Source organism: Oryctolagus cuniculus, chromosome 5 (genome assembly GCF_051225735.1).
Source record: "Oryctolagus cuniculus isolate XC-2025 breed Fujian yellow rabbit chromosome 5, ASM5122573v1, whole genome shotgun sequence".
Classification (NCBI taxonomy): domain Eukaryota; kingdom Metazoa; phylum Chordata; class Mammalia; order Lagomorpha; family Leporidae; genus Oryctolagus; species Oryctolagus cuniculus.
The window spans coordinates 60623949-60645911 of record NC_142871.1 but is presented as its reverse complement, the minus strand read 5'-3'; the positions used below and the strand labels follow the sequence as shown (position 1 = coordinate 60645911).

The window sequence follows — 21963 nt, the reverse complement described above, 5'->3', positions numbered from 1 at the left end:
TAAAAAAATCTTCAGCAAACCAAAAATAAATAAATAAGAACCAAAGAAAACAGCTGGATCAGAAGAGGAACAGCCAGGACATGAACTGGTGCCCATACGGGATGCTGGTACCCCAGGTGGAGGCTTAGCCTACTACGCCACAGTGCCAGCCCGTGAATAATTTCTTAATCATAAATGGTTTCCAAGACTCACTTTTTAGACAATTCTAAATCCCTGGGCAAAAAAAGCCTTAAATATAAGATATTATAAAAATCATACTTTAGGCCGGCGCCGTGGCTCAATAGGCTAATCCTCCACCTTGCGGCGCCGGCACACCGGGTTCTAGTCCCGGTCGGGGCGCCGGATTCTGTCCCGGTTGCCCCTCTTCCAGGCCAGCTCTCTGCTATGGCCAGGGAGTGCAGTGGAGGATGGCCCAGGTGCTTGGGCCCTGCACCCCATGGGAGACCAGGAAAAGCACCTGGCTCCTGGCTCCTGCCATCGGATCAGCGCGGTGCGCCGGCTGCAGCGGCGGCCATTGGAGGGTGAACCAACGGCAAAGGAAGACCTTTCTCTCTCTGTCTCTCTCTCTCACTGTCCACTCTGCCTGTCAAAAATTAAAAAAAAATAAAAAAAAAAATCATACTTTAAAAACTGGGGGAATGGAGAAAAATAATTGGAAAGTTATATTACTTTAACATTCATATCAGAAAGAACAAAGATAATATCTAGATCGATAAATGAAGGAAATTTAAGTTTGTAATTTAAAGTCATAACAATATTTGCCACAAAAACAATTTTTTTTTTTTTTTTTTTTTTTTTTTTTTATATTTTTGACAGGCAGAGTGGACAGTGAGAGAGAGAGACAGAGAGAGAAAGGTCTTCCTTTGCCGTTGGTTCACCCTCCAATGGCCGCCGCTGCAGCCGGCGCACCGTGCTGATCCGATGGCAGGAGCCAGGATCCAGGTGCTTTTCCTGGTCTCCCATGGGGTGCAGGGCCCAAGCACCTGGGCCATCCTCCACTGCACTCCCTGGCCATAGCAGAGAGCTGGCCTGGAAGAGGGGCAACCGGGACAGAATCCGGCGCCCCAACCGGGACTAGAACCCGGTGTGCCGGCGCCGCAAGGTGGAGGATTAGCCTATTGAGCCACGGCGCCGGCTCACAAAAACAATTTAAAACAGGGGCAGGTATTGTGGCCCAGTAGGCTAAGCTGCCAGAATCCTATGTTGGCACATAAATTGAGTCCCAGCTACTCTGCTTCAAATCTAGCTTCCTGCTAATGTGCCTGGGAAGCAGCAGATGGTAACTCAGGTACTTTGGTCCCTGTCACCCACATAGGAGATGTAGATGGAGTTCATGGCTCCTGGCTTCAGCCTGGTCCTACCCAGGCTGTGATGGCCACTTAGGAAGTGAAACAGCAGATTGACAATCAATCACACTGTTTCTATCACACTGCCTTTCAAATAAATAAATCTTTTTTAAAACTTTTAAATGACAAATATAACAGGTTTGAAGGTTAAGATGGGGAAAGAAAACCAGGAAGGGACTTCACCAAATTGCTCAGCTTTTCTAATGGAAAGTCAAAAGAAACTGCCGAAAGCCGATAAATCAAGACACAGAATTATAAAGATATTATTTAGGGTGTAATGGTACAACTGCTATCTCTGAAAAGTAAAGGGTTATTGGAAATGGGCAGCAAGAAGGAAGGCTTTTACTTTTTACTTTTCATTTTATGTGCGACTGTTCATAAGTTTGTTTGACCACACACAACTAAATCATAGTCAACAATGGATTATATATATGAAGGTGGTCTCATAAAATGGTAATGGAGCCGAAAATGCCTATTGCCTGGGTGATGTCGCAGCAATGTGGAAATGCTGGTATATTTTTTACTGTGCTTACTTACTGCCCTACTAGTCATATAAAAGTACAGCAAGACAATCATGTTCAGTACACAATATCTGATAACAATAATAAAATGACTGTAAGGCCCAGTGCACCCCCTATAGCGAGTTAAGCCACTGGCTGCAGCACTAGCATGCCCTAAGGGCACTGGCTCAAGTCTCAGCTGCTCCACTTCCAATTTGGGTCCCTGCTAATGTGACTGGAAAAGCAGCAGAGGATGCCCCAAGTGTACCTATATGGGAGACATGAATGAAGCTCCTGGCTTCAGAATGGCCCAGCTCTAGCCCTTGTGGCAATCCGGGGAGTGAACCAGCACATGGGAGATCTCAATCTCAATCTCTCTCTCTCTGTAACTCTGTCTTTTAAATAAAAAGAAAACGACAGTTACTGGTTTATGTATTTCTATACTATATTTTTTGCTCTTTGTTAGAGTACACTCCTTCTAAGTTGACAGTACGCCTGGATATACCAGCAGCAGCCTCATATGTCTGTTTACTCTGTCTCCCAATTGCATCAAGAGGCCACATCAAGTGGCTGACCTTCAGCAATCTGGGTTGTGTAAGTGCACTCTATGACGCTCTCACAAGGAGGTAATTGCCTATTGATGCATTTCCCCATCGTTAAGTAACGTATAACTGTACTTGAGAGATTTCAAAAGAAAGACAATTTTCTTCAATTTGTACTTAATTCTAAAATAATATGAGTTACTCAGGATCTAAGTCACTCTTAAAATATAGCTATAAGAATTACATTGCAAAAGGAGAACGAGACAAGGAAACTAACTTTCGGGAAAAGCTACACCTTGTGGCTCAAATTGCTTGGCACCTTTAACAATTTTAACAAAAATACCTTTCCTAAGGAAAAACATAACTCATGCACTGGGAAGACCCTTAGTTTTCCAGCAACCATGGATTTACCTTTCCGTCTAAATGTAAATATCTACAAATATCTGCAAAACATTTACCACATTGGGTTTCAGTATATGGTCACAGAACAAAGTCAGCCACCCTACGCGGTAATTAAATCCAATCGCTATTCACATTCAGCTTAGTAACTGAGATCATCCACCACAAAGCCTATTGAAATAATGTTTTTAAAATAGAATATACCCAGCAGGCTTAAAGCCTCCAGAAGGAGGGTGTCTTTTTTCCTTTAGCAAGACACTGTATTTGAAATTAAAAATATTTTCTAAGGGCATTAATTAGTTAAGGACTTTATAGATTTTTATTTCTCTTTGATCCATCATTTACTTCTGGACAAGAATGCAAACCCTCAATAAAAAACTACTGCTGCACACTTGTATCCTAAATTACATCCTGTCGTCTCTCTTGAGACTCTCTTTTATCCTGCACAGTGCACGCTTAGAACAGCTATTACAGGAAGTGTTGGACTATCAGCTATTTATAAATGGACAAAAATCTTTAAATAGCTTTGTTGGCTATCTCTTTACGGTTCTGGACCTAAAACACCATCTGCTCTTAAAGAAACGGCCATGTTAGCTATTAAAATGTGTGCAAAAAGCAATTTCTTATGCCTTTATTTTGGAATCCAAAAGTAGTACTGACATTACATAGTCACAGCACTACACAGTAATAAACAAGCTGATCTTTAAAAACTATGTTCCAACTACCCTTAATCTAATAGTTTACCATCAAAATTTCAAACTACAGTATATTGCCTTAAAATCTTCTATCTAATGCCCAACCCTCACTGCTGCACAAGGGGATTTTTCAAAACAAATTACAATTTACTACACATATTAACTTACTTGTCTAGCACACTAGTTCCAAAACAGAGTATTCAAAAGTAAAAAGGAAAAATACTTAACTCATTAACATTGTTTCAGAAATCTTTTCAGGTACTTTCTGTTTCCCCAAAACTTACATGCTTGCCCCATGCTGCTAAAACAGCATGGTTAAGTAACTTGTACTTCCTACAGCAAACACATGACTTATAACTCATTATTTTTAAGCCTTAACAATTTAATTCTTAGCTATCCCCCATCTCTAATTTTTAAATATTTTTATCTTCCACATCACCTCATTAGCAATTCACTTCAAGTCGTTACTTCCAAAGGTAAAAGCGTCTAGGAATTTATAAATGTATTAACAAAATATCATACATCCTAAGAAATCTATCGCAGTGTTAGTACTAACAAGACTGAAAAGATACTCAACATTCATAATGCAGGATGGTTAAATCAATCTAAGTACATAATCTACATAACAGGACCAGTGTTGGACAATAACAGGTTAAGCCATTGCCTGCGGCGCCAGTTTAAGTCCTAGATGCTTCACTTTCAATCCAGTTCCTTGCTAGCATGGTTGGGAAAGCAGTGGAAGATGACCCACGTACCTGGATCCTGCCCACCCACATGGGAGACACAGATGAAATTCCTGGCTCCTGACTTCTACTTGGCCCAGCCCCAATCATTGCAGCCATTTGAGAAGTGAACCAGCAAAGATCTCACTCTCTCTTTCTCTCCCTCTCCCTCTCTCTGTAACTCTGCCTTTCAAATACAAAAAAATTTTTTAAAAAACTTTAAAAACATACACATATAAAAAACACTCAAACTACCAAAAGGAACAAGGCATCTCTATACATTAAACACAAAATAATCTTCAAATTATATTTAAGGTTAAAAATAGAAGTGTTCAGTGCATTAGCCATTTATCATAATTATTGTCACATTTAAAACACACCCAGAAGAAAATCTTTTAAAAGACAACAAAAAATGGTTGCCTCAAGAAAGGAAAAAGGATGCTGTCCATCTTTTCATGCACATGCTCTTACTACTTAACACACTTTTAACAAAATTTTTTTTAAAAAAAAGTTATCAAGAGACCAGCGCTGTGGAACACAGAGAGTGAAGCTGCACAGCCTCCCTTATGAGCACCAGTCTTGAGTCTGGCTGTACCACTTCTGATCCAGGCTCCCTGCTTAATGTGCCTGGGAAAGCAAAGATGGCCCAAGCTATCCACATAGGAGACCCGAATTCTACCTGTGGTCATCTGGGGAGTGAACCATCGCGTAGAAGATCAGTATCTCTCTATCCCTCTCTAAATCCTTTCAAAAAGTTAAGAAAATAAAGAAAAAGTCATCAAGTACCCCTGAGTTCTTCACAGATTGATAGGTGAACTAAAGAGTTCTGGTGTCAAGGTGCAACAGGTTAGGCCAAAGGTTGGGAGAATGACATCCTCCTACACAGGAGTACCTGGTATCAAGTTTTGCCTCTGCTACCCACACAGCTTCCTGCTAATAATCCCTGGGAGGCAACAGGTGATGGTTCAAGTGATTGGGTACCTGCCACCAACACCAACGTGAGACCCCAGATTGAGTTCGGGGCTCCTGACAGACCTGGCTCAGTCCTGACTATTGCAGGCATTTGGGGAGTGAATCAGTAGATGGAAATCTCCAATTATCTCTGCCTTCCAAGTAAATAAAGAAAATAAAGTTATTCCAGCCTCAAAATTTCTCCTATAATTTGAAAGAGACTAGACTTTCCCTATTTCATGTGTCTACATATTCATTTATATATTTTTATCAAAAGGTCACTTCACAGATCAGAGAATTCTGAAAGTGTAGTTCTAAGTCACTCATTTCAAAACCTCTAAACTTAACGCACTCCAAAGTGACAGCTACTAACTAGCTTCTCAGTCACACTAGCCACATTTCAGGTGATCAATGGCTTTCTGCAGCTTTGGGTTGCCATACTAGACAGTACAGATGTCGAATAGTTTCTGCATAAAGTTCTATTGGACATCACTGCTCTCTGCAACATATGGTACAGCCCTGCCTGTTGCAATCACCTGGGGAGTGAACCAGTGGCTGAAGATGTGTCTCTCCCCTCTAACTCTTTCAAATAAAATAATTTCTAAAGCGGGGGTGGGGGGGTGCGGCACAGATGCGGGGAGGACATTTGGCCTAGCAGGTAAGATGCTTGCATCACAGATGGAGTCCTGGATTCCACACCCACCTCTGCTCCTGATTCCAGCTTCTAGCTAGCACAGGTGGCTGAAGAGACTGGGTTCCTGCCACCGACGTGGGACACCTGGATTGCGCTCCCAGCTCCTAACATCAGCCTCAGATCAGTCCTGGCCACTGTGGGCATTTGGGAAGTGAACCAGTGTACGGGAGCATTTTCAGTTTCATTCAGTCCCACCACCCTCCCCCCATCAAGTAAATAACATTTTTAAAGATTTATTTATTGGGACTGGCATTGTGGCATAGTGGGTAAAACAGCTGCCTGCAATCCTGGCATCCTATATCAGAGCTGGTTCGAGTCCCAGCTCCACTTCTGATCCAGCTCCCTAGTAATGTGCCTGGGAAAGCAGTGGAAGATGGCCTAAGTGCTTGGGCCCCCCAACCATCTGGGAGACCCAGAAGAAACTTGTGGCTCCTGGCTTCAGTTTGGCCTAGCCCTGGTTGTTGCGGCCATTTGGGGAATGAAGCAACAGATGGAAGATATCCCTCTCTCTCCCTCCCTCCCTCCTTCTCTGTAACACTTTCAAATAAATAAAAAAGTATTTATTATTTATTTGAAAGGCAGAGGCAGAACAATTGATAGAGAGAGAGAGAGAGATCTGTTCCATTCACTAGTTCACTCCCCCAGATGGCTACAGTGGCCAGGGGCCAGACCAGGAGTCTCGAATTCCATCCATTTAGGTCTCCTTTGTGGGTGGCAAGAGCCCAAGTACTTGGGCCATCTTCTGCTGCTTTACCAGGCCCATTAGCAGGAAGGTGGATCAGACATGGAGTAGCCAAGACTCCAACTAGCATCCACATGGGATGCCAGAGGCACTGCAAGTAGCAGCTTAACCCGCTGTGCCACATAAATATTTTAGAACTTTCAATAAAACAAAAAGCACAGAAAACATATTACTACAACCTAGCAACTATAAAAGAGCTGGCCTAAAAGATGCTTAATATTTCCAAAAAATAGCCTATTTTTATTATCTATTAAAAAACTGTCATCAACTATCTTAAAAACCAGCACAATTCCTAAGAAAAAATACACCAGACCTAGTTAGCCCTATATCAATACTTATATCTAACCACTGAGGTCATGTTCACAGGCTTTTAAAACAAATACTAAAAACAGGGATTTTCAAGAAAAGAAACTTATTTTTAAAAAGGAATTTTTTTTTTTAAGATTTATTTGAAAGGCAGAGTTAGAGAGAGAGCTCTTCCATCAGCTGGTTCACTCCCCAAACAGCCTCAACAGCCAAGGTTGGGCCAGATCGAAACCAGGAGCTTCTTCCTGGTCTCCCACGTGGGTGGCAGGAGCCCAAACATTTGGGCCATCCTCTGCTGCTTTCCCAGGCACATTAGCAGGAAGCTGGATCGGAAGTGGAGCAGCTGGTACTTGATTCAGTGCCCATGTGGGATGCTGGTATCACAGGCAGAGGCTTAACCAGCTACACCACAATGCTGGCTTTCTAAAAAAGTGTTCTGATTTAAGATCAATGAAACATGTTTGCCAATCTGGAGCATATTTTAAAATTCAATATGGTTTCTAACTGTGTATTATAATGTCTAACCCTGTACAAGACACTGAAAATATAATGCTGACCCTTTTGCAGGTAATAGTTTGTGACACGTTACTCTTACCTACAGTGCTACCTACATACAGAGAGCCAGAACTGTGACCCAACAGGTTAAGTTGCCACCTATAATGCCAGAGTGCCAGCAGATTAAAGATGTCACTTTCAAATAATTTCAATTTATTTGAAAGGCAGAGTGAGAGAGAGAGAGACAATCTTCTATTCACTGGTTCACTCTTCAGATGACCACAATATCCAGGGGTTGGCCCAGCTGAAACCAAGAGCTGGAACTCCATCTGGATCTCCCATGTGTACGACAGGGGCCCAATTACTGGGGCCATCATCTGCTGCCTTCCCAGGTGCACTGGCAGGGAGCTGGAATGGAAGCAGAGCAGCCAAGACTCAAATAGGTGCTCCAATATCAGATGTGGGTTCCCAAGCAGCAGCTTAAACACACTGCACCACAATGCCAGCCCCAAAAAAATTTTTTTAAATAGGAACACAAAACATACTAGAAAATGAAAGAACCAGGGTTAGACCTAGATTACAGGCTTCATCTTTGCTGTGAAACTCTGAGCCAAAATTAACCTCTCAGAGCTCTGGGTTTCTCCTTTTTAAGAGCAAGTTCAAATAGAAGTTCTCAGACTCTTGAAAATTCTGGGGACCAGTGCTGTGGTATAGGGGGTAAAGCCGTCACCTGAGGTGCCAGTATCTTATATGGGCACCAGTTCGAGTCCCAGCTGCTCCACTTCTGATCTCACTCTCTGCTATGGCCTAGGAAGGCAGTGAAAGATGGTCCAGGTCCTTGGGCCCCTGTACCCGCATTGAAGACCTGGAAGAAGCACCTGGCTCTGGATCAGCGCAGCTCCAGCTGTTGCAACCAACTGGGGAGTGAACCAATGGATGGAAGACCTCTCCCTGTCTTTCTTTCTCCCTCTCTCTGCTTCTGTCTCTCTGTAACTCTGCCCTTCAAATAAACAGATGTCTAAAAAAAGAGAAGGTTCTGGCATTTGGCCTAGTGGTTAAGATACCTGCACACTACTGTGCTCCAGATCTTAGCTTCCCACCAATGCAGATGGCAGGCAGCCATATGACAAATTAAGTAACTGGGTTCCTCACACCCATGTTAGACCTGGATTGAGTTTCTGGCTCCTGGCTTTGGCCAGCCACTCTAGGCATTTCAGGAGTGAATCAGTGTATAGAAGTTCTTACTGTTTCCCTACTTCTCAGTTTAATAAAAAAAATGTAACTTTTAAAAAACTTTTTAATCATTTGGTAGTTTCCAACAAAAAGCAGATGTAAGATATTTCAAAAACTTCATGGAAAAATAGAATTAATGAAAATTTCCATGATCTTTTTGAACTACCCTTATATGATAATGTATTTTAACTATAAAGTCAAAACAGGCAAATACTGTACACCTGCATTTACTTAGCCAAATCTACTATTATAAATATACTATTTGTGAACAATTTCATGACACACACTAAGATATGTCATCAACAACTACTTATCTGACACCCTGACAAAACTGAAACTTTTAAGATGTCTCTTAGTCATTTCACTCAGTTACTAAGTATTTCTCATAAACACACTCCCAAAAAGCAGCATTCTCTCACTGAAGTGATTCAAGAGGATAAATGAATAGTTTACAAAGCTGAATAGTACTTCTGAGTACGGCAGTGTTCAGATATATTTGTACTACGCAACGCAATCATATTTGTCTCAAACTCTTATTGACAAAAGAACATTTTAACATTCCTCTAACAATCCAAATTAAGCTATTTCCAACTAAAGAAATACAGTCTAAAGATTTTTAATCATAAATTACGTATTTCTTCACTAATGAAGAAATTTTTTTTTTTTTTGACAGGCAGAGTGGACAGTGAGAGAGAGAGACAGAGAGAAAGGTCTTCCTTTGCCGTTGGTTCACCCTCCAATGGCCGCCACGGCCAGTGCACTGTGGCTGGCGCACCGCGCTGATCCAATGGCAGGAGCCAGGTGCTTCTCCTGGTCTCCCATGCGGGTGCAGGGGCCCAAGTACTTGGGCCATCCTCCACTGCCCTCCTGGGCCACAGCAGAGAGCTGGACTAGAAGAGGAGCAACCGGGACTAGAACCTGGCGCCCATATGGGATGCCGGTGCTGCAGGTGGAGGATTAACCAAGTGAGCCACGGCGCAGGCCCCAGCAGAGGCTTTTCTAATGACTGTGTATATTAACTTTCCCAATGTATACACTAAAGACTTCAACAATTTTGGGGTTATACGTACAAGATATAAACCTGAAATTATTTTTCTATTTATTTGAAAGGCAAAGAGACAGATCTCCAACCTACTGGTCCACTCCCCAAATGCCTGCAGCAGCTGGGGCTGGGGCTGACCAAAAGCAGGAGTTTTGAACTCAATCAAGGTCCCAGACATGAGAGGGGTCCGTCTTCTCAAGCTATCACCTGCTGCCTGTAAGGGTGCACACCAGCAGCAAGCTGGAATGGAGAGTGGAACCAGACCTTCAAACCAGGCACTCTGATAGAGGGCATGGATGTCCCAAATCATATCTTTTTATTATTATTTTTTTTTTTTATTTGACAGGCAGAATTGGACAGTGAGAGAGACAGAGAGAAAGGTCTTCCTTCTACTGGTTCACCCCACAAATGGATGCTACAGCTGGCGAGCTGCGCCCATCTGAAGCCAGGAGCCAGGTGCTTCCTCCCGGTCTCCCATGCGGGTGCAGGGGCCCGAGCACCTGGGCCATCCTCCACTGCCTTCCCGGGCCACAGCAGAGAGGTGGACTGGAAGAGGAGCAGCTGGGACTAGAACCCAGCGCCCATATCGGATGCTGGTGCCCAAGTGAGCCACAGCGCCGGCCCCACAAGTCATATCTTAACCACTACGCCAAACACCCATCCCCAGAATAATTTCTCTTTAATGCACCCATGTAATCTATCTCTTGCTCCCTAAAATATCTTTAAAATTTTTTATAAACAGAGCTAATGTATTTACTATGATCATAATATAAAAATCCTTTACAATGTAAATCTGCATCAGAGTTTAGGGACTATCAGCAAAAACTTTGTATTCTGTCAAATCACTGATATGAACCTAACTGACCCCATTACCGAAGGTGTTTATCAGAAAGTTGCAAATCTAAACTAAAATTTCAGTCCAAGAAAAAAAAAGTTCATTATGATTTTTCATATATGTAAAATAGTTCTTTAATGCTTTCAGATCCTACACAACAAATATACTGAAAATGCACAAACTGACCTTACTCTAGTAATGAAAGTTTATGAATTCTAATTAATAAATTTCACTCAAGAAAGGAGTGTATTCCAATCAAGAACTTTATTAAAAGGACAAATATTCAAAAAGAACAAAGAGCAGGAATTAAATTACTTCTTCTTGCAAGCCTGTCCTGTTCAAATACAATTCAGAAGCACATTTGTTTAACTTCTCAAAAGTAGTCTGCTAAAAGAATGCTATTTTATCCAAAAAAAAATACATTTTTAAAATTCTGAAGTATATTACAAAGTCTGCGTGAGGAGTATGGAAAAAAACGCACCTCATATTTATTTTACATCAATGTCCAATCCGGAAAACTTCGTGTGCATTCCCCAAATATATCCACAGAAGCACAAGTAAAACAGGTCGAGTGGACATTCCGAAAACAAGATACAACTTAATTACAGTACCTCAGATTCCATGATGTGCATGCAAGGATACCTAGTAATTAACTAAAAGAACTGAGAAACTGCGTACTAAAGAACCTGTTCAGTTATTAAAGAAAAAAGCTACCTGCAGTAACAATCCTGTAAACTTGGGATAGGACTTTGAACAATTTCACGATGCTTTATGATAAAATACTTTATAAAACTGTGCTTTGTTGTTCCTCTTACGAAATTAGCACACACAATCTACCTACTTGGCTCTAGAATTCATAAACCAACCACATCAGATTACAAGAGCGTGCAGCACTTTGAGTCTTACGTCGTGTGGCTGCTCAACACTTTACTCAGAACACTCCGTTACAATTCTGAAAACTCTGTTCCGGTTACTTGGACCGTCTGTGGGGTCTAGGCAGGACAGGCAGACTTTCCGTGGCGCCCTGACACCGGGGGAGGGGAGTTCCGGGGCGAGGGGGATGGGACGAGAGGTGACGACCCGCTGCAAGCCACCGCTCGAAGGCAGGGAGCTGGTTCCACCTGTCCCGCTGTGCGAGCTCCGCTGCCCACTATCCAGCTTCCCAAGGGGTTCCCACGGGTCTCCCTCAACTCCCAGGACAACAGAGGTTCGGGCCCTGCCCCGTCACTCCGTATTCCGCTCGGAGTAACCTGGATGCTCCGAGAGCCCCAGCGCGCAGTCCACGGCCAGCGCCCGGGGTGCAGGGCGCAAGAATGCCCGAGACCCCCGGGCAGTGCTACACGGAACTGAAAGAACTCTGAAGTTACCGCCGGCAAAACGCGGTTCCTGTCAAGGAAGCGGTGGTCCCACCTTCCAAGGAGAAGGTGTGCGATTCAGAAAGTGAGACCCCAAAACCGGAGGGGCACGGGAGGAAGGGTCGACTGGGACCGGAGCGACAGCGCTGAGGGGCCACCGGGCTGACGGGCCCGCGAGGCAGAGGTCGCGGCTGAGAGTGGCGGCGCCCAGCCGGCCCGTCCGCCCGCCTGGCTTCCCCCGCCAGGTTTCAAACCGCCGCCCCCGAGAGGCGCTCAGCCGATTGGAAGTTCCTCAGCGACCGTCAGCAGCCCAGGGCCGGAGCGCCAACTCCGCGACGGGGGCTCTTCCAGCCCTCCGCGTCTCCCCCACGAGACAGACCCCACCAACTCCACCTCCAGCCGAGGTCCCAGCTGGAGTCCCGCCGCCGGCTCCAGGCACGCGGAGGGCGCCCACCAAACGGGACCGGCCCCCCGACGGGGCTGCGCCGCGGGAGTTCGAGGGGCGCGAAGGGGCCGCGCGGGGAGCGGTCAGAGCGGGCGTCCCTCAAGAGTCCGCCCCGGGACGCGGCCCCGCGCCCACCTCCGCCTCGCCCCTGGGGCACGGCGCGCCCGAGCTCCGACCCACCCATCCCGCGGGGTCGCGGGCAGGGCGAGGATCGGAGCGAGCTCACTCCCCCGCCCCTGCTCTTACCCATCTTTCCGCCTCGCCTTGTAGACGTGCCCGTAGGTGCCGCGTCCCACTTTGCACCCTTCGTACTCAAACAAATCCTCCACCCGCTCCCGCTCCGCCGCCAGCTTCGCCTTGAAATCATAATCCATTGTCTGCTTCCCCCATAGAGGCACCGGGACGCGGGGGCCGCCGCCGCTCAGTCCCTCCTCCTCCTCCTCCTCCTCTGCCTCCTCCCCCCGCGACCGCCGCTCCACTTCTCCAACAGCCGCCTCTCGGGCGCGCGCGCGCCGCCCGCCGCTCCGCGGTCCGCCTTCAGCAAGGGACTCCTCGGCGGCCGCGGCAGCCACCCCCTCCACCTCCTCCTCCTCCTCCTACTCCTCCTCCGCGGCGGCGGCGGCGGCGGCAGCTCCCGCAGGCACCCCCGGTCCCGCCTCCCCCCTTCATTTCCTTGTTTTGGAACCTGGTGGGCCGCGCCGCGGCTTCCTCGAGCTCATTAACGAGCCAGCCCGCCCGCCCCAAAGCTGCGAAGGCTCCTGGGAAATGTAGTTCCTCAGGCCCCAGGGGCCGTGGACGTTCGGCCCGCGCGAGAAATACAGCTCCCAGACTACCTCGGGCCTCCACAGCCTCGCCCCCGCATAGCACGCACGCGTGCGCACTGGGGCCGCCCCTCCCCCTCAGGTAGCGCTGGGCTACCAGTTCCTGTGAAGGTAGAAGGCGCAAAGTTGGAGGGTGCTTCGTGAGAGACTGTGGGCGTGGGTGTGTCGGCGGCCCTTGCTCTGCTAGGATGAGGTACTCCGGGCCAGAAGGGGCGTGGGAATTGTGTCACACGCAGGGCGCCTCGCGCAGCAGCGCGCTCCGAGGGCTCGAGAGGGAGGACTGGTCAGGACAGTTGTAACGCAGGTTGTTGTTTGTTTTCCGCGGCGAGCGGCCCGCCCCCGTCCCGTCGCTCATTGGCGGAGGCTGGAGAATGACGTCCGCCGTGGTGCGTGGTGTCCCCGGGCTCTGGCTGCTTTCCCGCTCTGGATTGGTAATTGCATAGGCTTGGTTCTTCCTGATAGGTTAATCGTTTTTCTTTACGATGCAGAAACCGTATTTCAAAACCTGTAGAGTCAGCGGTTTCCTAGTTCTTGCCTTACGATAAGGAGGACGAGTAACTTCTGAGCCCTAGCAGCCAATCAGCCTCTTCTTGGCGCTCGAGTCGGTTCCCTCCGAGCATGTGCGGCGCCCGCAGCCGAGCTTGGGCCATCTGTCTAAGGACAATTAAAGTGCCCGGAAGATGCAGCGTTTTAAAAGCAATCGTTTGGCTTGCCTTTTTAAGGCCTTTTTTTTTTTTAATTTTTTTTTCGGTGGGGCACTCCTAGGAACGGATATGTGCCTTTAATCCGGCTGAAGGTTGAGTCATTATTTCATTGAAGTGTTGGGGCTCAGGCGGCGCCACCCTCCTGACTGTGCCCACCCCGAAACCTGCCTTTCTGGCATACTGATACCTCTGAACTAAGAAGAGAAATTCAGAACCGGTCAATTCAAGAAAAGCTCTTCATCTCCTCCCCCCTTTCACCCCCTCCCCCCCACACACACACCGAAAATAAAGTATAAAATTCTCCTTTTTGTAAAGAGGAATTTACGTCGATTAAGGAAATTTTGATTAGTCCAGGCTTCAGTATGAGGAAAAGAACTATTCCTGGATAACTTTTATCTGCGTAAAACGCCAGCCATTATTCACCTTATAGTTCCTCCTCTCACCCGCCCTCAGTTTGTCTCCAGCACCCCACCAGATGCTCCAGAGCCCAGTCCCTTATTGTCAATCAGGAAGCTTCAATCACCTGGTCCTTCATTAAGACCTGTATCTTTGGAACTCCTGTTATTAACAATATTATTAACATTGTTTTTCTCCTGTTAATCTGGTTTGTGTTCATTTCATTCATCCACCAGCCGAAGAAAAGCAGAGGGCAGCCATTTCCCCTAACCTACAAATGGCTGCCTACTGTCCCAAGGAATACAACCTGATCCAGCTAGTATATCCAGCTAGGATAGGACTTAAATTGCACCTTTAGAAGGAGCACCAAGGAGGGAATGGTCGATACTACCTTAAGAAATAGGGACAGTTAATAGTAAACTGCTGGGTTTTGAAAGAAGCTTGGAAAATTAGAAGGAAAGGGGAGGATTGTTTATTTACTGAGCACACTCCCCCTCGTCCTAGGAAACTTCCTTAGGTCTTGACGGTATCTTCAGGCAAGAGGAATACGACTTGCCCTTGCTGCCAGGCACTATGATGAGTGCCGGAAATACCAGAATAAAATTGGTCTTTTTCCGTTTAGGGAACTGCACTTAGTGAATAAACAAACATGCAAGCAAATTAAAAATAAACTGTGTGGGTACAAAGAGCAATGGTTGAATAGACAGAGTTCTGGGTGAGTTAGGATAGGCTTCATGACTGGGGTAGATTTAAGCGAAATTCTAAAGAATGAGAAAAAGAACCAGCATTTAACCTAACAGAGTACACGGGTTCAGTTGCCGGGTCCCCACTCCTGGCTCCAACCTCCTGCTCTTACAGAGCCTGGAAGGGAGTATGTTCCAGGCCTTGGAGGGCACTGGGGAGTAAACCAGCAAGTTGTTCAAATGCACGCTCTCTTGCTCACTCTGTTTAACTCTGAAAAACATGGAGAGAGAGAGAATATTAGTAGGTTCTTACTTGAAGGGCGAATGGAGTAGCCAGGCAGGCCAGCATATACCCATATCATGAGAACATGATTTATTTTGAGAACTGCAACTAGATTAGATAAGGACAGATTAAGGCAAGGAAAGGGAATAGATAAGAAGAGACTAAACAGATAAGCAGAGGTCATAAAGAGCTGTGTATGTCAAGCAGAAGTTAATGCAAGACTACATTATTATTTAGGCAAAAGAAAGCCATTAAAGACTTCTGAGAAATAGACTTAAGGAGAAATAGAATCAGTCTTGAGCAAAGGTACTTCACAATTGTGGAAAATGGAATTAAGAGAGAAGTGTATGGGAATGGGCACTGTGGCTCAGCAGCTTAAGCTGCCACTTGGGACACCTGCATCCCACATTAGAGTGCCAGTTTGAGTTCCAGCTGCTCAGCTTCCAGTACAACTACCTGCTTAATGCACCTAGGAAAGCAGCAATTAATGGCCCAAGTACTTGAGTCACTGTCACTCACATGGGCTACCCAGATGGAGTTCCTGTCTCCTGGGCTTCAGCCTAGCCCAACCCTGGCCATTGTGACCATTTGGAGAGTGAACCGGTGGATAGAAGATCTCTGTCTCTCCCTCTATTTCTCTGTCACTGTAACTTTCAAATGAAATAAATAAATCTTTTTAAAATATATGTTTATTTCAGCAGGAAATATTTTCTAAATAACATGTAAGGTTCTTCAAAAAGTTCATGGAAATTGTGTATTAGGAAAAAACTATACATAGTGGCCAGCACTGTGACACAGCCAGTTAAGCCACCTCCTGCAGTGCTGGCATCCCATATGGGCAACAGTGCGTGTCCTGGCTGCTCCACTTCCTATCCAGCTGCCTGCCAATGGCCTGGGAAAAACAGAGAAAGACGGCCCCTGCACCCATGTGGGAGACCTGGAAGGAGATTCTGGCTCCTGGCTTCAGCGCCATTTAGTGAGTGGATGGAAGATCTCTCTCTCTCTCTCTCTCTGCCTCTCCCTCTCTCTGTAACTCTTTCAAGTAAATAAATATTTTTAAAAAGGAAGGAAGGAAGAAAAAGCTATACATAGATTTCAAGAAAATATTTTTCACCAAAATAAATTTATATTTTAATTCAATTTTTCAGATTTTTTTTTTTTTTCAATTTGAAAGAGACAGAACTTTCATGCACTGGTTCACTCGCCAAATACTCAGAACAGCTGGGACTGGACCCAAACAAAGCCTTAAGCCAGGGACTCAATTCAGGTCTGTCGTGTGCATGGCAGGGAAGGGACCCAACTACTTAAGCCATTACCTGCTGCCTTCCAGGGTCCACATTAGAAAGAAGCTGGGATTGGGAGCCAGAACCAGGTATCAAACCCAGGCTTTCTGTTTTGAAAGATCCTAACAGATTATTTTATTTATTTAAAAGACAGCGTTACAGAGAGAGGTAGAGGCAGAGAGAGAGGTCTTCCACCCACTGGTTCACTCTCCAGTTGGCCACAATAGCCGGAGCTGTGCCAATCCGAAGCCAGGAGCTTCTTCTGGATCTACCATGTGGGTGCAAGGACCCAAGGACTTGGGCCATTCTCCACTGCTTTCCCAGGCCACAGCAGAGAGCTGGATCAGAAGAGGAGCAGCTGGAACTAGAACTGGCGCCCATATGGGATGCCGGCGCTTCAGGCCAGGGCATTAACCCGCTGCACCACAGCGCTGACCACCATTCCAGGCATTTGAGTAGTAAACTAGAAAGATAAGAGCCTTCTCTCTGTCTGTACCCCTCAAAAATGTATATATAGAGTATAAAAGCTTAGTAAAAATATTTAAAAGTTTGACATTGTTTTACCAAATGTATGGGGAAGCAGATTCTCCTACATTCCCAGTGAAAGTGTTTATTCACAAAATATCTATGGCAATATATACATTGTATGTTTATTTTGGTAACATCTTTGAAAATTTCAAATGTAGGGGCTGGTGATGTGGCACAGCAGGTGGGACTGCTTCCTGGCCCAGCCCCAGCTGTTGTGGCCATTTAGGGAATGAACCAGCATATGGAAGACTCTCTCTCTTTCTCTGGCACTCTGACTTTCAAATAAATAAAATGAATCTTTGAAAAAAGAAAAGAGAATTGACCAGCTGGGAGATTTTGAACTCGTAAAATTTAAAATAACAAGTTTTTTCGTATGTAGTGGGAAGCCTGATCAAATGAAGAAGATAGAGCAGAGGTAAGAGCAAGAAGCTTGAATAAAGAGTGATGGTGTTGGTCTTAGAAAGGAAGCAGAGGGGGGATGAGTGCTAACATTCACTGAATCCTGGTCATAAGCTATCTAATGTGAACCTCATAGGGCACCCTGTGAAGAAGGTGAGTACTATCTTTATTTTACCAATGACGAAACCGGGCCTCCAGGAGCATGATTTATGTAGTGTTGCAGTTAGTCAGTGTTAGGATTTAACTCCAGGTCTCTCAGGCTACAATGCCCAGTAGTGGATTTTCCATTTAGCAAGATCAAGTGATGATCCCTCTGAAATACTCCATCCTCTTTGTCTTAAATCTTACATTATATATGTTAAAATGACTACTTCTGGCTTGTTTTCCTTCGTATTTGGTTTATCAGTCATTATTTTTCCCTTCTTGGCATTTACAAGAGTCACAGCATCTATGAACTACAGAGAAGTGTTGCCATTGCCAAGGAGATATTCATTGTCTCAGGAAGGATATGAGGTCTCACTTGCCTTTGTTCTTTCTGCTCTACTAGCAACACCTCTCTAGCCAATCAGAGTTCTGAACATTAGTTGCATGTAAATACTTGATACTCACGGTTCCACCGCTGTCTACCATGCCAGCATCAAATGTGGGCACCAGTTCGAGTCCTGGATGCTCCACTTCCAATACAGCTCCTTGCTTATGTGCCTGGGAAAGCATCAGAAGATGGCCCAAATCCTTGGGCCCCTGCATCCACATGGGAGACCCGGAGGAAGCTCCTGGCTCCTGGCTTCAGCCTGGTCCAGCTCTGGCCATTGCAGCCATTTGGGGAGTGAACCAGAGGATGGAAGATTCTCTTCTCTTCTCTCTCTCTCTCTCTCTGTCTCTCTGTCTGTCTCTGTCTCTCTGCCCTCCGCCTCTGCCTCTTGGTAACTCTGGCTTTCAAATACATAAGTAGATCTTAAAAAAATATATCTCTATCTCTGTATTTCCCTCTCTCTCTGGCTCTGCATTTCAAATAAAATAAATCCTAAAAAAAAAAAAATAGTACTTCCTGCTCACTGGGAGGCATGTTCATGCTGCTAAACATTGATTAAAAATCTAAGAGTAGGAATAGGCATTTTGCCTAACGGTTAGGACACCTACATCCCATGTCAGAGTGCCTGGATAAAATTCCTGGCTCTGGTTCTGACTCCAGCTTCCTGCTAATGCAGACCCTCTAGTCCTTGGGTCCCTGACACTCACATAGAAGATGTGGATTGAGTTCCTGGTTCCCTGCTTCAGCCCAACCGAGTCCCAGTGCTGGTCCCAGTCATCAAAGGCATTTGGAGAATTAACTAGCAGATGGGACCTCACTCTCTCTCTCTAAAATACATAAAAAATTTTAATGCTTGAGGGGAAAAGTCTGAGAAAAATGCTTTTAATAAGGAGAGTCTGAGCTTGAAGGCTATTGAAGAAACAGATTCTGGTGTCCTTTAATACAGAGTTGACATCAGGGGCCATTGAGAAGAAGGAATACTGGGCAATGGGATTAAAATAAGACTTGTCATCATGTTCATAACAGAAAAGAACTGCAGAACTTTTCTAAATTGAGGGAAACTAAGAAAACACAATAGGGGACCAGCACTGTGGCACAGGGGGTTAATGCTGTGGCCTGAAGCGCCAGCATCCCACATGGGCACCGGTTCTAGTTCCGGCTGCTCCACTTCGATCCAACTGTGCCCTGTGAAAGCAGTGGAAGGTGGCCCAGGCTCATGGGCCCCTGCACCCACGTGGGAGACCCGGAAGAGGCTCCTGGCTCCTGGCTTTGGATCAACACAGCTCCAGCCGTTGCAGCCAATTGGGGAGTAAACCAGTGGATGGAAGACCTCTCTCTATCTGCCTCTCCTCTCTCTGTGTAACTCTGACTTTCAAATAAATGAATAAATCTTTAAAAAAAAAAAAAAGAAGACGACGACGAAATGATAATTACATGCATATAACACTATCCTGGACTGGACCCTAGAGCAAAAAAAAAAAAAAAAAAAAAACATTATGGAGACAACTGGAGCATCTTTAATAAGGTCTGTTGGTGAATTAATAGCTTTATATCTATGTTTGTTTCCAGGCTTTGTTAATAGTACTGTGATTATATAATATATTAACTTTGGGGAGGCTGGATAAAGGGCATATGAGGGGAAAAAAAAGAATAAGACTTCTTGGGGCTGGAGTTGTGGCATAGTGGATAAAGCCACCACCTGTGACACCAGCATCCTGTGTGGTTGCTGGATTGAATCCTGGCTACTCTACTTTTGATTCAGCTTCTTGCTAATGTGTCTGGGAAAGCAGCAGATGACCCGAGTGTTTGGGCCCCTGCCATCTATTTTGGAGACACAGGAGAAGCTCCTGGCTTCAGCCTGCCCCAGCCCTAGCGGTTGCAGCCAATTGGGGAGTGATGGAAGATCTTTATCTCTCTGTCTCTTCCTCTCTCTAACTCTGCCTTTCAAATTAAATCTTTTTTAAAAAATTTAAAATTTTTTAAAAGATCAATTTGCAAGAAGCAGAGGTTTTCTTTTTTTAAGATTTATTTAATTTATTTGAAAGGCAGAGTTACTGAGAGAGGTAGAGACAGAAAGAAAGAGAGGTCTTCAATCCACTGGTTCACTCCCCAAATGGCCACAGTGGCCAGAAGTGAGCCAATCCGGAGGTAGGAGCTTCTTCCAAGTCTTCCACATGGGTTCAGGGGCCCAAGGACTTGAGCCATCTTCATCTGCTTTCCCAGGCACATTAGCAGGGAGCTGGATTAGAAATGGAGCATCCAGGAATCAAACCAGTGCCCATATGGGATGCCAGTGCTGCAGGCTGGGACATTAACTGCTATGCCACAGTAATGGACCCAAAATAAATCTTTTTTAAAAAATAAGAATAATACCTCTTTCTGTTACATAAGTATGTAAGCCTATTCTATCACTGTAACTAAATACCTGAAACAAGTCTCTCTCTCTCTCTCTCTCTTTTTTTTTTTTTTTTTTTTTTTGACAGGCAGAGTGGACAGTGAGAGAGAGAGACAGAAAGGTCTTCCTTTGCTGTTGGTTCACCCTCCAATGGCTGGCGCACTGCGGCCGGCGCACCGCGATGATCCGAAGCCAGGAGCCAGGTGCTTCTCCTGGTCTCCCATGCGGGCGCAGGGCCCAAGCACTTGGGCCATCCTCCACTGCACTCCCTGGCCACAGCAGAGAGCTGGACTGGAAGAGGGGCAACTGGGACAGAATCCAGTGCCCCGACCGGGACTAGAACCCAGTGTGCCGGCGCCGCAGGTGGAGGATTAGCCTAGTGAGAGCCGCAGCACCAGCCGATGAAACAAGTTTCTTAGGAAGGAAAGAAGTTTATGTTGGCTCCTGGTTTTGGAGAGTCAAATCCACGATCAGGTGTGTCCCATTGGTTCAGCCATCTGGTGAGGGTGGCCAATGGAAGTGGCAAAGCTTGTATGAAGGAAAGATCCTTTGGCAAGCCAGGGAGCAGGGAGAGTGTAGCCAGGCCTAACTGAGGTTTTATAATCAACCCTCTTAATAAAATTACCTTCTGAGGGTGCTGCCTCAAGGAACTGAGGGCTCCCACAGGGCCACCTCCTAAACACCACAGCTGGAATAAATTTCCTCCCTCTTTGTACCATTAATGTGACTTTGGGGTTGAATTATTTGCATGAATTCAGGAGCCAACTCTCATTTGAACCATAGACAAGAGCAAATGAGGGAGGTTTGCTTGCCTGCTGCTGGTAAGGCACAGAAAGAAGTGGACCAATACTGTGACAAATTTTCACAAACTGAGTCTCTTAAACCATCAGAATTTATTATCCCACAGTTGTGGTGTCAAGTTATGTGAAATCCATGCTGTCCCAGAAGCCCTAGGGGAGAATCCCTCCTTGCATTTTCCCTTTTTCTGTTGGTTGCCTACAATCCTTGACATTCCCTCCTTTATAGCAGCTCCAATCTCTGCCCCTATTGTCACATAGCTGGCTTCCCTCTGTGTCCACATCCAAATTTCCCTCTTCTCACAAGCATACCAGTTCATATTGCATTTAGGGCCCACCCTCATTCCATATGATCTCATTTTAACTTGACTACTTCTGCAGAGATCCTGTTTCCAAATCAGGTCACTTTCACAGGTTTAAGGTAAATATACCTTTTGAGCAGACATACAACCCAGCATCATGCCCAAGCTTTTTTTTTTTTTTCTTTTCTTTTTAAAGACTTATTTATTTTGCTTCGAAAATCAGAGTTACACAGAGAGAGAAAGAAAGGAAGATAGAGAAAGGTCTTCCATCTGTTGGTTCATTCCCAAGTTGGCCACAACGGCCAGAGCTGTGCTGATCCGGAGCCAGGAGCCAGGAGCCTCCTCCGGGTCTCCCATGCAGGTGCAAAGGCCCAAGGGCTTGGGTCATCTTCCAGTGCTTTACCAGGCCATAACAGAGAGTTGGATCAGAAGTGGAGCAGCCGGGTCTCAAACCAGTGCCCATATGGGATGCTTGGCACTGCAGGCGGTGGCGTTACCTGCTACACCACAGCACTGGCCCCTGCCCAAGCTTTGCTGT

At 45.6% G+C, this 21963-nt stretch overlaps 1 protein-coding gene and 1 long non-coding RNA gene across 7 annotated transcripts in view; one reads left to right on the top strand and one right to left on the bottom strand.

Moving 5' to 3' along the window:
• The window catches only part of CDK19 (cyclin dependent kinase 19), a 192383-nt gene extending 179395 nt beyond the window's left edge, over positions 1 to 12988 (bottom strand). The window contains exon 1 of one of the 5 annotated variants that reach the window (XM_002714914.6): positions 12549 to 12988. In XM_002714914.6, the coding sequence (XP_002714960.1) occupies positions 12549 to 12676 (128 nt within the window). In that variant the 5' untranslated portion in view covers positions 12677 to 12988. The remainder of the gene's footprint in view (positions 1 to 12548) is intronic. The other 4 variants (XM_051854414.3, XM_008263371.5, XM_089333816.1 and 1 more) reach the window with 4 other exon arrangements.
• A 123-nt stretch (positions 12989 to 13111) lies between these two features.
• The window catches only part of LOC149126524 (uncharacterized), a 52253-nt gene continuing 43401 nt past the window's right edge, over positions 13112 to 21963 (top strand). The window contains exons 1-2 of one of the 2 annotated variants that reach the window (XR_016234559.1): positions 13112 to 13316; positions 13889 to 15333. This is a non-coding gene — a long non-coding RNA (uncharacterized LOC149126524). Of the gene's footprint in view, positions 13317 to 13888; positions 15334 to 21963 lie in introns of those variants that run through there. The other variant, XR_016234558.1, reaches the window with a different exon arrangement.